The sequence below is a fragment of the Embiotoca jacksoni genome, unplaced genomic scaffold, assembly GCF_022577435.1.
Source record: "Embiotoca jacksoni isolate LCO1_2020_lvr unplaced genomic scaffold, fEmbJac1.0.p SCAF_8, whole genome shotgun sequence".
Taxonomy (NCBI): Eukaryota; Metazoa; Chordata; class Actinopteri; family Embiotocidae; genus Embiotoca; species Embiotoca jacksoni.
In genome coordinates this window covers 13,186,283-13,200,481 of record NW_027185436.1, presented here as the reverse complement: position 1 = coordinate 13,200,481, position 14,199 = coordinate 13,186,283, and the positions used below count along the sequence as shown (strand labels likewise).

The 14,199-nt window shown below is 39.2% G+C and overlaps 2 protein-coding genes across 2 annotated transcripts; one reads left to right on the top strand and one right to left on the bottom strand.

Annotated features, from left to right (window-relative positions):
* Window positions 1-28: 28 nt before the first annotated feature.
* Window positions 29-7,356, bottom strand: pes (pescadillo). The gene is made up of 15 exons (XM_069138835.1): window positions 7,221-7,356; window positions 6,918-6,997; window positions 5,973-6,126; window positions 5,561-5,670; window positions 5,153-5,324; window positions 4,941-5,030; window positions 4,715-4,831; window positions 4,541-4,618; window positions 4,137-4,226; window positions 2,392-2,522; window positions 2,143-2,268; window positions 1,558-1,742; window positions 999-1,150; window positions 728-895; window positions 29-449 (listed from the first exon to the last, which is right to left on the bottom strand). The coding sequence occupies exons 1-15, from the start codon at window positions 7,242-7,244 to the stop codon at window positions 378-380; spliced, it is 1,749 nt and encodes a 582-aa protein (XP_068994936.1). The 5' UTR covers window positions 7,245-7,356; the 3' UTR covers window positions 29-377.
* Window positions 7,357-8,997: 1,641 nt separating this feature from the next.
* On the top strand, window positions 8,998-13,048 carry p2rx2 (purinergic receptor P2X, ligand-gated ion channel, 2). Its single transcript, XM_069138606.1, has 12 exons — window positions 8,998-9,164; window positions 9,693-9,828; window positions 9,954-10,025; window positions 10,136-10,211; window positions 10,294-10,390; window positions 11,315-11,395; window positions 11,562-11,715; window positions 11,940-12,073; window positions 12,182-12,272; window positions 12,360-12,425; window positions 12,518-12,595; window positions 12,923-13,048. The coding sequence occupies exons 1-12, from the start codon at window positions 8,998-9,000 to the stop codon at window positions 13,019-13,021; spliced, it is 1,251 nt and encodes a 416-aa protein (XP_068994707.1). The 3' UTR covers window positions 13,022-13,048.
* Window positions 13,049-14,199: the final 1,151 nt, after the last annotated feature.

Here is a 14,199-nt window from a genome sequence, read left to right as displayed (position 1 = left end):
AGCATAAATAATACCATCACCAGCTCAGCCTGTTTGACCATTGCAAGATGACAGGTTTAATACACTGTTTTTACTTTAAAATACAAACTGTCAAGTACAGATTTGAACATGAAGTGGAAGATGTTTGCAGAGTTCATATAAAGAAAATAAAGGCAAACAGTTACTTTTACACCAATAATTACATAATTAGCATACATGAAAAATGCTGCATTTCAGTTTGAAATTATGCAGCGTTCAATGCACCCAAATCACGGTGCATATAACTCACATGAAGCTCTCTAATGCATGTACAAGTTTTATGACACGTCGTCCTGTAATGCACTACTTCATGAAGTTAGATACATAAAGTCAGTCTGAAGAAGACATCAGCAGACAAGTTATTTTCGGGCCTTCTTCTTTGCTTTTTCAGCGTCATCGAAGGCTTTCCTCTTCTCAGTGAGCTTGTTAGCCTGTAAGAAGAGAATGAGTGGATTTAATGAACAGATACTCAACACCAGTCACAAAAGCATTTTTGAGGTCATTGAACTGAGGGGTCATTACTGGGCTTGTGTGTTCTCTACACAGCAGCTACACAATCCTGTCAAACATTCCTTGATTGAGATATGATGTCTGGTATTGATAATAAAGAATCCGGTGTTAAAAATGTAGCAATATCTCCTAGCTGAACAAACACTCTTGTCTACATAATAATCCATACAACAGCGAGCAACAACAAAGTGAAACTCACCTCTCGGACTTTTCTTTTCTTTCCGAACATGATCTTGTCGTAGAGGTACTTTTCCTTTTTCTTCATCATCATGATGGCCAGACGTTTCTCCTCTGCTTGCTCCTCTTGCTCCAAGCGTGCTGGATTTTCTACCTTCACTTTTCCAGGTGTCACTTTGACTTGCAGAGACTACGAGGAAGAGAGACAAGTCAATACACGTTCCAAAAGTTTTCAAAAACAGTAGACGACACAAAGGGCAAGGAAAAAAAAAAAGGGATCTGAAATTTCCTACCTTGCCCTGAGATCTTTGTTTTTCCATCTCCTTAAGGTTCTTCTCTTCTGCTTCTTCCTCATCGTCTTCCTGTTCATCACCATTGTCATCCTCCTCCTCTTCTTCTTCCTCGTCGTCATCCTCCTCCTCGTCGTCATCCTCTTGTGCGTGAGCTATGATGGAAGAAAAATGAATGATCCATTTGAAACTTGATGTCTTATTATTTCACAACATGCCAGATGGTTCAGTAATGAGAGCTCTAAATCAGAAAAGATTCTTCAGTATCACATCTCTTTAAAATGATCTAAAATTAACAAAAATATAAAACAACATAATTGATTGATTTCCCATCTATTCAGCCCTTTTACAAAGATGTATTCAATTTATTACAGGTGGGTGTCGCTAACTGCTAGTAGAAGTCACATAATTAGCTGAATAACAATCATGTGTGCAATCAAGGTTTGATGGCATTGTTAAATACATCTAAATCTTAATCACCGTTATTATCGCCATCAAAATATACAACTTCATAAAGATGCTGTATGAACCCTAAGATGTCAGTAAAATGCCAGATCCTCACCAGGGTTTTCTCCTCGCTGTAAGGCCATGATCTTGAGTTTGTCTGGGGGCACGTAGTCACCGTCCTTCTCCTCCACAAACGGAGACAGGTGAGGAGGCAGAGTCACGCCGAGGAAATAGTCCTCCACTGGCAACAGTAATTTGGCATTGACACAATCATACACCCACTGGGGCTGGATGTAGTACCTGAAACAAGTAAAGGATATGGAAATGAGCTTTTATGACAGTAAAGACTTGTTTGTTTATCTGGTCCCATCAATAAAATTAGGAAAACCTAATCTTGCTTTTTGGTAAAGATTTTTTCTGTTTGTTCATGAAATATACTGAGGGAGGTGGTAAGATCTGCAAAACACGATGAAGAACAGAGTTGCTTTGAGGCAAGAGAGCGGAAAGACAACTGTGAAAGGAGCCATTGTGAAGGACATGTTAATGTACAAGGATCGCAATCAGTAGACTTCCTGTATTTCAGATTCACAACTATACTGTAAATCTAACTGGCTGGATAACAAGTTGAGTGTTCTTGGTGTTAAAAAAATAAAATAAAATAAAATACAATTAAATTATGAAAATAAAAACATTGCTTTACCTGTTGATATACTGTTTGTCGATGTTGGGTCTGTCAACAATTTGATGTGTGATAGTTTCATCTGTCATCTCGTATGTGCTGCCAATGCAAACTGACTTGTCCCAGGACACCTCGCCACCAAAACACCTGGAAAGCAGCAAAATTACACAAAAAAAAACAAAACAAGTTTGAGATATATATGGATGGTTGCTTCATTTCTACATGTCCTGTGACTTTACAGCAAGTTTCTCTCCAGCACCACTTCCTCACCTGATGACAAAAGCCAGTGACTCTCTGGGGACCTCTCTGTTGAGGAAGAACTTGAGTCCCTCGAAAATCTTTTTCTGGGCTTCCTGCTGCATCTGTTCCTTTTCTCGAGCCTCCATTTTTTCTATGTCCTCCTAAAGAAGAGTATTCAAGGAAAATGCCATTGTAAATACCATCCCATGAGTGCTGAGCTGCATTTAAAATGAAATTCAAGGTTAATTCAGCTTTCTTCAAAGATGTCACTTTACAAAAAGGTGCCAAGGACTATTGGAGAGTTGTTATTTTGTAGTTATTTCTCGCTTGCTGGTGGGTTAGGGTACCTGACAAAGGATGTCAGTAAAGGGAATAGTGAAGGTAGATTGACCTGAAGGTGAAGCTTGATAAAAAAAAAAATCCTAAAATCCAGTCCACCAACAGCTGAGGACTATTTGGTGTCTAGATTATGTCTAAATGGTTTTAAAAACAAAACATTATTACTACAACTTTGATACTATTTTACAAAACAGTAACATGAAGGTAGACCAATAATAATGATAGAAAACTAGAATTTCCACCTTGTGGTTCACTGCCTCCGCCAATCAGTCAAGTTGCAGTTTACATCCATGTCTGTTCAAATTTAATACATGTAGTGAACGCATCCTTATGTGTAGACATGTTTGGCCAATAAAGCTGATACACAGCTGACAATGCTTCAAATATGGATGTTGCAGCTAAAAAAAACCCTACAAATTCTAAAATGTGGATGCTTCTCACATTTTCAACCTGACAGCATAGAAGGTCTTTAAATCAGCACAGTTTCAAGTTGGACACCCAAGATTACTGTCACCAATTCAGTATCTGACCAAATGTGAAATTGTGATCACAATCTCCCCGTCTTTTCTTAAGGTCTCCAGTTGAAACAAAACCCTTTTTGCAGAACATTATGTCACACTAAAGATGATGTTCAACTTTGTGGACATATACTGTCATGTCATCATTTATTCCTATTAGACATTTGTGGGATGTTTTGTCATAATTAGCAAATAAATTCTTGAGTTACAGCCACAAACGTGTTTTGTGAGATTACAGCCCATCTTTGATTTTTGGCCACCAAATTCTATTCAGTTCCTCTTAAAGTCAAAGTGAACCGTTCTGCCAAATCTGAAAAAATTCCCTCAAAGTGTTCCTGAGATATCACATTCATGAGAGCGGGATGGACAGATTGACAACCTGAAGCATAATTCCTCTGGCACGTGATATACAAATATTTCTGGGTTCCAAGAAAGACTCTGTGGTAAAACTGGGCCAGTAGTTGATAACTTCAAAGATGGCGCCACGCTAGCGGCAGCCTGTTACAGCAGCTCCCCCCCGAGTGTGTTTTGTTTTAAGTAATTTTCTTTCTTTCTCCTCTCTTGGAGTTGTTGTTTTTTCCTTCTTCACGCGTGTTAAGTGATTTAAAAAAAAAATTCCCCTCGGGAATTAATAAAGTAACTTCCTAACCTAACCTAACCTAACCTAACCAAGTAAGGCAAACAAGCTTCCCAGAGTGAGAAACATCTTATCCATAGCAACGAAATTTAAAGCTGTAAATCCCCAGTCTCACACCTTCAAAAGCTTTCACCCCTCGGACAAACATATGTAATCGTCCACCTCTGTCCCTCAAGACCAATTAGTTCATCAACTGTTGTTTGTCGACATGTTTTGATGATATTTCTCACACCAGCAATGTTTTATTCTGAGCATAACTAAAACAGACAAGAGTTTCTTACCCCTTCAACAGGAAATTGGTCGAGTTCAGCCTCCTCGTCCTCTGCAGTAGAAACCACCCGAGCCAGACTGGCACTCAGAGCTGACAGTTTCTGAACAACCAAAAGCGACAAGATTAGAACAACAATCTGTTAAATGTTATTTACAAATGATTACTGTAAATAATCACATTAAAATAACAATTCAATGTAAGAAATAGAATGGTTTGTTTCCCAGCAACACAAGTTTATATTTGTTTATGTCCAGAAGGATGTGTGGTACCTTAAATACTGTCTTGGATTAAACACACACACACACACACACACACACACACACTAAATAGAACTAAAACTGTCTGTGACTATGCACCAATTGAGGCAATAGTAAGGTATCACAGGCCCTTTAAATTGTTCTAAAAGAGACTCACCTCCAAGTAGCTTTCTGAATTCATGGCATAGTCATCCTCATTCTCCTCCTTCAACTCGGACTCTACTTTACTGTCCAGCTGCAAAAGGAGAAAAGACATTAATAGCGAACAGACGACCAGCAGTCAAGTCATAAATCCATGTTTTGTACAGAGAAATGCTCTTGTGTTAGATACCTTTGGTGGGTAGAGCAAGTTGAGGGAATGGTAGAGTCTGAAGTTGACAAACCCCAGAAGAGTGGTGTAAAACTCTGTGAAAGTTGCCATGACCCTGTAGTCAACATCTGTCGGGTGCTAAAAGAGCAAAAACTTTAGTTTAGTTAGAGTCGATAGAAAACGTAACAACTGCTTAGTCAGTGACTGCTTATTCCCTATTAACAGCATTTCAACAATATGCACTTACATCATGGGAGAACTGATATGGCAAAAGCCATGTGATGAGCTGTCCCATCACCTCGGCTTGATAATATATTCCCTTGATGGAGATGAAAACCTATCAGGAACAGATGCATGTTTAGTGCATTACAGAACACAGGTCAATTAACTCTCACACAGTTATATCAATACCCCATGACCATCCTCTTTTTTTGGGTGCTGTGCAGCGTAAACTTGCACCTTTTGGAGAGCGCGAGATGCAATCACATAGTTCATCCACTCCACAGTGAGGCGTCTGCACAGCTGGATTGTCTGCACGTGGCATTTCCCTGTTCGGGCAAAAGTGGAGAAGAGGAAGCACATGCAGAGGGCGTCGTCAATGTCCCGCAGGGCATCAATGAAGGAGGGGTACCTGCCACATAAAAGAGCACCAGTAAGGCAATGCAAAAAACACAAAACAAATTCAAATGCATTAAAAGGTACTTTAAAAGCTGTAAAGGTATTGACATGCTATTGTTTATATAATGAGCATTTCTAACAGTTGGCAGTTATCTCATCATTTCCACTATCTAATTTGACTCGACGCAAGAGAAGAAGTTAAGCTCAACTATGCCCTCCTATGTTCAGGATGGAGAACAACCGTCTCACCTTTCTTTGATGATGTGGTCCAATTTATAGGTGGGCTTGTTCTCTTTCAGTCTTTCCACTGCAGACCACTCTGTTTTTCCATAAGCCTTCTTAAGTTTACGTACAAATATCTGTTCAGATAAAACACATTGACAATAAGATTTTGTTCATACTTTACACCTTTACAGGAGCAGCAGAGTCACATGAACAAGATATTTGTAAAACAGGAACCAAAATTTACATTAAAAAAAAAAAAAAAAAAAAAAAAAAAAAATTTTTGAACACAAAAAAAATTTGACTTCAATTTCACAAAGAAGTGGACAGCTTGCTGACAGCAGGAAGGCAAATCCAATTCAAAAATATTTTCTTAATTAATCATGTCAATTGGTTATATTGAGGCATGTTCCAACATTGGTGTTGTTATTCAAAATACCTTGTACTCTCTGAACTTGCCGACGATTGGCTCATGCAGCAGAAAGCGGATGTCTTTCATCAGGTAGAAGGTCCTCGGGGCTGTGGAGCCCTTGTTCACCTTCTTCTTGTGCTTTGGTTCATGAGGATAGATGCCCTTAAGGATGCACAGTCGCCTGAGAATCAAACAGATGTAAGAAATGATTGTTTGCAAGATGTTGCTTTCTATGGGCGTTTTTGGTCCAAAAGTCGAAACCATTCAGAAATGATTTTCACACTGCAAAGAACCCAGACCAGGGTTCAGTTTGATCCAGACCGATCTCATGAGATGATATATGCCATACATTGCTGAAAATCAATTTCAGAAAAATAATCATCGACAATTTTGATATTATACTGGTCATATTCAACCAAAAATGGTTTTAGGTTTGGGCTTGTTGGATTGACAAACCAAGAAATCCTGTATTGCATTAGTTGACAGATTAATTGCAAATTAAAGTAATCTTAGACATGGCCCAAATACCATAAATTCTTGCTTCTTGAAGGTTTTCAGTTACTGTTGCAACCATTTTAGTGACGTGCTGTTTAATTGTATCACCCTTTTAGAGGCTTCAGCTGGTGTTACTGTTGAAATGTATTGTGTCACGTTGATAGACGTTTCTGGTGGGTCTATCCTCCGTGTGAATGGAATGGACAAAATATTAGAAATACTTCCCAGTTTAATGCAATATCAATCAAACCACTTTTCACTACAGCCACCAAACTGACCAGGCATTTTAATCAACACCGTTTTAACACGGTTTCTTCTATAATTGAAGAATGTAACTTTTTAAAGATTTTGGATATATATATCGCAACTGATATAACCATTGGTAGCATACAACCTCGGCAACGAAATGCATGAATGTAACGTGATTTCAAATCTCATGCACCATGTGCACCGTCGGCCCGATCACCACGAGTTTACCTGAAGTCAGGGAGGCTCAGCATCAGCTTCTTGCGGGCTCTATTTCTGGTGATGTAGTTGGTGGCAGAGCCCCTCTCGAACTACAAAACAAGGACAGACACTTATAATAAACTCGCACACACAACACGACAGAGATTAATAATTAGATGAACTAGAAATTCGACTTTAAATGCTTATCTGAACCCAATAGGCTTTTTTTTTTTTTTGTTACACAAAAACAGCTAGCTCCGTTAGCTATCTAGCCGGATTGCGATCGGTGTTAAACGTGCCTGAGCCGGACATGAGCCGGACGCCAACTCTTACCTTTTTCTTCTGAAGACCTCCCATTTAAAAATCGTTTGTGACCCTCCGCAGAAGTTTTGGGAATTAAATTAGCTGCAAATTAATGCAGTCAACAAGGAGTCCGCAACTCTATCCACCATCAACCACAGACGACGCACGTGTCGATAGACATGCGCAGAGGAGGCTGTCCAAGCAAAAAAAAAAAAAAAAAAAATCAGGACCCAGGGGCTGGCCGTCAGTCAGCCTGTATACAAAAGAAAGCAAACAAACAAAGATCATCGTGTTGTGGTTGCTTGTAAAATATCCGCTTAAAATTGTAAGCGGTGATATGCGGGCCCTGCACGCTGCACGTCGGGGGTCAAGTGGGTCGGTCCCGCTGGCTCCCCGACGTGCAGCACGCGAGGGTCTGCATATTATTATTGCTATTATTTTTTTGTCCTTCTTGATATGGAATAGCTAGATGGCTAAACTCCATTTGGTTGCATTGGCTTGGTTCGGTTAAACTTTGAGATTTGAAAAGCACAATTTAAAAAAAATATACAGGGTTGGAAACTTTGATCTATCCTTATCCCTGTTACAATAAGGTTTCCTGCATCAAAATTATTTAGTGATTAAAAGGTGGTATTCCATCACAGTAACATGATCTAAACTACAGAGAATGGCAGGATTGGAACTTTTCTCATTCATTCCTACCCATTTTAGTTGTTTGTTTTTAAAACTAATCTTCCCTGGATTTACTCAATCACATTTTATACATCTTTCTATAAACTGGTAAAGATGCTTCCATTTTATATTAAGAAATAAAAGGAAGTCGAAATACCAGTCCAAATTATAACAAAGAATCAAAGAGTCGATTTTTAAGATTTTATTACGATTCAATTAAGGCAACATACATTCAAAAATAAATATAATATATATATTTATATATTGTGCAGCTTTGTTTTAAAAGCCACTGTGTAACCTACAATATAAAAAGTTCATGCTTTGGTGCCCTCTAGTGGTAGAAACTCACACTGAAAAATGTAAATAAATGTCTGCTACAAAAAAAAGTCCCTCAGGCTCACTCACAAAGTGAGACGAAAAATGTCATTCCTCACAGTCTTGGCATTTCCAAAAGCTTCCAGCAGAAGGGTCGGCCTGGATGATTTGATCCTCCAGAGTCCCCTTTTAAAGAGCAAACATGTAAATGTGATGCCCGCAACTATCTGAAACTAGATGGTACTATTAAGAGATGAGACTGAACTGGTTATAAAGGTAGGCTATTCTGAAACCCCCTGTAAATGACATGATTATCTTGCTATCTGTATGCAGTAGTCTGCTCTGCGAGTGTGCGAGAGAACAGTTGACAGATTTAACAGCTATATGTGTGTGTGTGTGTGAGTATCTGTCTATCTATCTATCTATCTATCTATCTATCTATCTATCTATCTATCTATCTATCTATCTAAACACAGGCTATCTATTTATCTACTTTATCTAATCTACAGAGGCTATAAATGCCTATAAAATATGTTCATGAACATTACTGTAAGCAATTTGAGTTTGATCCTGTATAAACACCATTCCATTTTACAATTATCAAAATAAACTGACAAAAAAACCCACATCTAAACCCCACCCCCAATTGTCTTTTCACTCACTCACTGGTGCCTGGGATGCTTGAGATAAATGCAGGCTTGAGCTGAGCAGGAGCAGAAAGAGAGAAATAATGAGAGATCTATAGAGCTAGATAAAGAGGTTTAAAGAGGCTAAAGGAAGTATCATAGAGAAAATTGACTTCACAAGGACATCTCACGATATGTGTGAAGTATTTCATAAAGTCATCATGGGGCTACGTGACTTTATACTGGACTATTTTCATGGTTTCTGGGACTATGAGACCCCTAAGGTGATGGTGGTTAAAAATGGCACTCTTGGAGTCATTTACAGGAGCGTTCAGTTCTTTGTGATCACCTACTTTATCTGGTAAGCTTGTGCATTTGTATGTTCACTATGCCAAAAGAATGAAATTCAAAGGCTTGCTGATTTTTGTCGATATTTAGCAATCAGATCTACGATGTGTTACTTTATATATTCTTCAAGGAATTACAGCCAAGTAAAAAAAAAAAAATCGTAGTTTGCAATTCACATGTCTTTGTGTGTAAAACGAGCATTAGAGGGCGGGGGGGGGGAAGCACTGCAGCTTTATATTCTCAAACCTATAAATTGTGGTTTTGTAGAGAGGAAATGCAATTAACCGCAAACAAATAAGCAACATAATTGATGGAAACAAAACTAATGAACGAAATGTGACTGAGCCTCTATTGTCAGACATGTTATTTGATCTGAGGAGAGCAGGGTTTTTATAGATTACAGTAAAAGTTTGTGGAGATCTTATCTAAAATGTTTAAGCTCTTTAGTGAGGGCCGAACACATCCAGGATACCACCAATAAAATATGAAATCATGGCAGAAAATTTTATATTACCTCTCTGTCTGTTCTATCCTCCTTAAGGTATGTCTTTATAAGTCAGAAAGCATACCAAGAGACTGAAACCCGTCCAGAGAGTTCTGTTTACACTCTCATGAAAGGCTCAGCAGTGCATGGAGATGACGTCCTGGACACTGTGGAGTACGCTCGACCCTCAGAGGTGAGTTTAAGGTGAATGTTGTTGCAGGTTAGAGAAACGTTCACCTCCGATACTCTGCCATCATTATTATTTCTTCATGCTTGAGTAAACTGCACTGAGTATTATTTTGACATTTCTGTTGTTAGGGCGGTGATGTGATAAGTACAATACTGAGACGAGAGTTCACGTACAATCAAAGGCAAGGCACTTGCGCTGAGGTGAGAGGTCAACTGAAGTCTCCTCAGTAATAGCAACATGAGTATGTGCATCAGTTATGCAGACCCCTTTATCCTCCCATGACTGAGTATCTGTCTTTATTTCCCTCTAGTATGTCAACGTTGCCAATGCCAACTGTACAACACATTCAGACTGTGTCCAAGGGGAGGTTGACTTTGATGGCCATGGTACTATTTTACCTCTCACATAATCTTCCTTCATGATTGGTTGGTTTGTGTTTGCCACAGTTTTTCCTTCGTTTTTTCACAGGTAGAAGGACCGGGAGATGTGTGCAGTACTACAACCATACCTTCAAAACCTGCGAGATCCAAAGCTGGTGTCCTATTGAGGAGTACGCTGTAGTACGGTAAGACAGGGGATTCATAATATACAACAAAATGGTCAATTTATTTGTAACATCCAATACAAGGGACATGGCAGACCTATGCTTAGCCTAAGCCTAAGAAGACAAGGAAAAGGCCATCAGATAGCCTAACAAATACAAAATAAGGAAATCCTTGTGAGGGGCATCTAAAGATAGACATCAGAATGAAATGAATTAGAATACAATGACCAAACACTATTAATGGTAAATAGACTGTACTTATATACCAACTTTTAACCTATGTGGTTTACCAAGTGCTTTACAGTGCTTACCTCTTATTCACCATTTACATACCAAGGATGACGAAGCTGCCATGCAAGGTGCTGCTATCGGGAAACAGTTGGTCATTAGTGTCTTGCCTAAAGACTTCAGTATGTGGACAGAAGGATTGAAGGGATTGAACTAGCAACCTTTTGATCAGTGGGACACCCGCTATGCCACATGAGCCACAGCCTCACCTGTGGCTGAGGTTTTAGCTTGTAAGGAAATTAACAAAATTATACTTTCATTTTACCAATAAAAAAGGTGTCAATTGTGCACGAGCCAGTCAAATGTCATCATTCAGTCCTGATAGGAAATAAAAAATAGTCATCAATCTAGTTAAAATATACACAGAAATATATGTAAAAAGAGTCAAGTAAAATAAAGTAGAGGACTGTGGGAGGAAGTCAAAACTCAGAGAAAACCCACTGAGGAACAGGGAGGACATGCAAACTCCACACAGAAAGGCCTTCGTGCTGTGAGGCAACAGTGTTACTGTGCAACCACTGGATAAAAGATGTTTGATATTATTTACTTTGTCACAGATGTGATAAAACGGTGGCCAAACCAGATAAACAGAACATTTAAAGTAAACCATGTGATAAACCTCAGGTCACTTTAAGGATTTTTTATTGTCTTCAACAGAGAACCAGCAATGGTGGAAGCCATCGATTTCACAGTGTTCATCAGGAACTCTATCCACTTCCCCAAATTTAAAGTGCTGAGGTAGAACACACACACACACACACACACACACACACACACACACACACACACACACACACACACACACACACACACACACACACACACACACACACACAGAAGTCAATGCTTTTGGCCATTTGAATTGCAGATACCGATAAGAACACCATGCTCTTGTCTTTGGCAGGGGTAATATTAAGGATGCTTCAACCAAGCGCGGCATGCAGAAATACCTTAGTAAGTGTCATTATAATGTGGAGACAGAGCCCTACTGTCCAAACTTCCGCCTGGGCTACATCGCACATCAAGCAAAGGAGAATTTCAGTGAGCTCTGCCAGACTGTGAGTATGAGGCCTATACAGCAGTATGTAAGAACCGTAAATGAGAGTCTGCCCAAAAGGCAAATTTTCATCAACCTGGCCAGGCAAACTAAAATGAGAAAAAAATTAAATAATACAAAATTTACAATAGCTACCCACTGCATTTTAATAACAGATATGGCCTGGCCAATATACAGCGACCTCCAGGGTTAAAGGGGTTAGGATATTCTCATCCTTGTGCTCAGGGAGGAGTGATCGGGGTTTTCATCAACTGGGATTGTAACCTGGATCTGGATCCCTCACACTGCAAACCTTCGTATTCATTCCGTCGTCTTGACCTCCGAAAGGATCCGACATCTAACTCTGGTTACTATTACAGGTCAGCACAACAACAACACTGACTGTATTTTTTATTGTGATCTTCACTTTGTCCTGGGATAAGTTTACCTTCATGTCTTTACCACCTGATTTCTGTATAATTATCCAGGTTTGCCAAATATTACAGTACTAATGGGGTTGAATCACGGACACTAATCAAGGCCTATGGCATCCGTCTAGATATCATAGTTCACGGACAAGTAAGTGGATTCTCAATCATCACTACTGTTCTCTTCCTGTTGACTGTGGTGGCTGCCATTACATTAATGCATGTCATTATTATGCAGGCTGGTAAATTTAGCCCCATTCCAACCATCATCAGCACAGTGACTGCTATGACTTCAGTTGGGATTGTGAGTAATGGCTTCATTCCTATTATCTTGAGGCTTCGAAATGAGTTATCTCTCTTTGCACCACAAACTGTATTTTCATTTAATCTCCCCAGTGTACCATTATCTGTGACTGGATCATGCTGACATTTATTGACAAGAACGAAGTCTACAGTGAGAGGAAGTTTGATGAAGTGAGTAAAAAGCATCGTTTTCAACACAAATGGATTCATCTGGGTTCAGGGCCATTTTTAGATACTGATCATTCAAGATTTTATATCAAGAAGAGTTACTATGATGCAATCTATTTTGAGAATGCATACAAACTTGTTTAAACATAGTGATATAAAGAACAGGGACTTTTCAACTGTTTACGCACGGTAGAAGTAAGTGAAGTTGTATCAAAAATCCCCACTCTGCATCCAACTTATCCTGTTTTATTATGTTTAAATGCGTATTGTTAGATACGTTGATGTCTTTTTCAGTAACTTCTCTAAGTGGGGTATGTTTGTCTCCCACAGGTGATCCAGGAGCCCACAGTTCCCATTCCCACAGAGCTCAACTTCATCAACATCTACGGCTCAAACCATTCGGACCTGTCAGACGGCGTGCCGCTGTAATGTCATTAGAGTTGCCTCAGTCCTCACTGGCCAAGTGACTGTGCTAACAACAGCAACTGTTTCTCAGGTTTATGCAACAGCTCAGCGATGAACTGGGCGCTGCGTTGCTGTTAGTTGGAATAAACTGGGAAAGATCCACAACCCTCTCGGGTATCTTTCTGAAAGACAGCCATTTCTGTTAATGTATGTGTCTATACAGCAAATTCTGTTCACAGATCAAACCTTGATGGACCTGAACTGTTCGCCAGTGGAATGAAACCTGTTTCTCTCTGACCTGACTTCAGAATATACTAACACCACTTAGAGAACGTGATTATTTTCTCAGTATGAAAACAAAACAAAGTATTTCATAGCAGAAAATTATCCGAGTACACCGTTATGAGAAAGAGATTTGCAAACCATGAAAATGATGCCCGTGTATTGCAGACATTCAATCCAACAATAAATGTCCTTTATTAAACTGTGTTTCAGACATACGTTTTATTTCTTAAATACAAAACATAATGAAACACCTTTGCTCTTTTAAATCTGCATCATCACAAAGATTAAACCACACACCATGTTTGGAGAATCCAAATATTAGGATTCATTTCCTTCCCTCTTTCAACCTGATGTGTTCAGCATAATGATAAGAAACAGGAGGAAACCGTCAGGAGAAGCAGAAGGAGAGCAATGAACTGTAATCAAATAACGCAGACATTTCCCATAAAATGGTTTCTCTAACAAGATTGTGGGGAAGTGTGAGTCCATCTGGACGCTTGAGAGCAATACAAATGTCAGTGGTAAAAAAAGACTTAAGGCTCAACTCTAATGGATCGATATCTACTATGATGGATGGAGGAGAAAAATGAACAGTCATATGCCAGTTTGGAAATTGTGTTTATCACATGTAAAAAGGTCAAAATTCAAAGAATGTTATATCTTAAAGGGTAGTGGTTATATTTATTAATTTCACTATGTTAAACAGTTTTGTCTAAATGTGACATTCAGTGAGGCTGACAAATGAAAATGTAAAGAATTTAGTCACAAGCCCAGAGGTGCTCTCATCCTACATGTACAGCAGTTGTCAGAGAGAAGCTCTGAGGAGCCAATCTAATTGTGCCTCAGTTCACTGTCTGAAATGTGATTACTTGTCTGGGACACACCCATCAGCAGGCAAAGTGAGTCATCTGTGGGTA

Excerpts from the sequence above, each read along its gene's own strand:
- pes (XM_069138835.1), bottom strand. The coding sequence starts at position 7,244 with ATGGGAGGTCTTCAGAAGAAAAAG. Across the intron at positions 5,325-5,560 it reads GACCACATCATCAAAGAAAG|GTACCCCTCCTTCATTGATG; the intron begins GTGAGACGGTTG and ends TTTATGTGGCAG. Across the intron at positions 4,832-4,940 it reads CATATCAGTTCTCCCATGAT|CACCCGACAGATGTTGACTA; the intron begins GTAAGTGCATAT and ends TTGCTCTTTTAG.
- p2rx2 (XM_069138606.1), top strand. The coding sequence starts at position 8,998 with ATGTGTGAAGTATTTCATAAAGTCATCATGGGGCTACGTGACTTTATA. Across the intron at positions 10,212-10,293 it reads GGTTGACTTTGATGGCCATG|GTAGAAGGACCGGGAGATGT; the intron begins GTACTATTTTAC and ends GTTTTTTCACAG. Across the intron at positions 12,426-12,517 it reads CTATGACTTCAGTTGGGATT|TGTACCATTATCTGTGACTG; the intron begins GTGAGTAATGGC and ends TAATCTCCCCAG.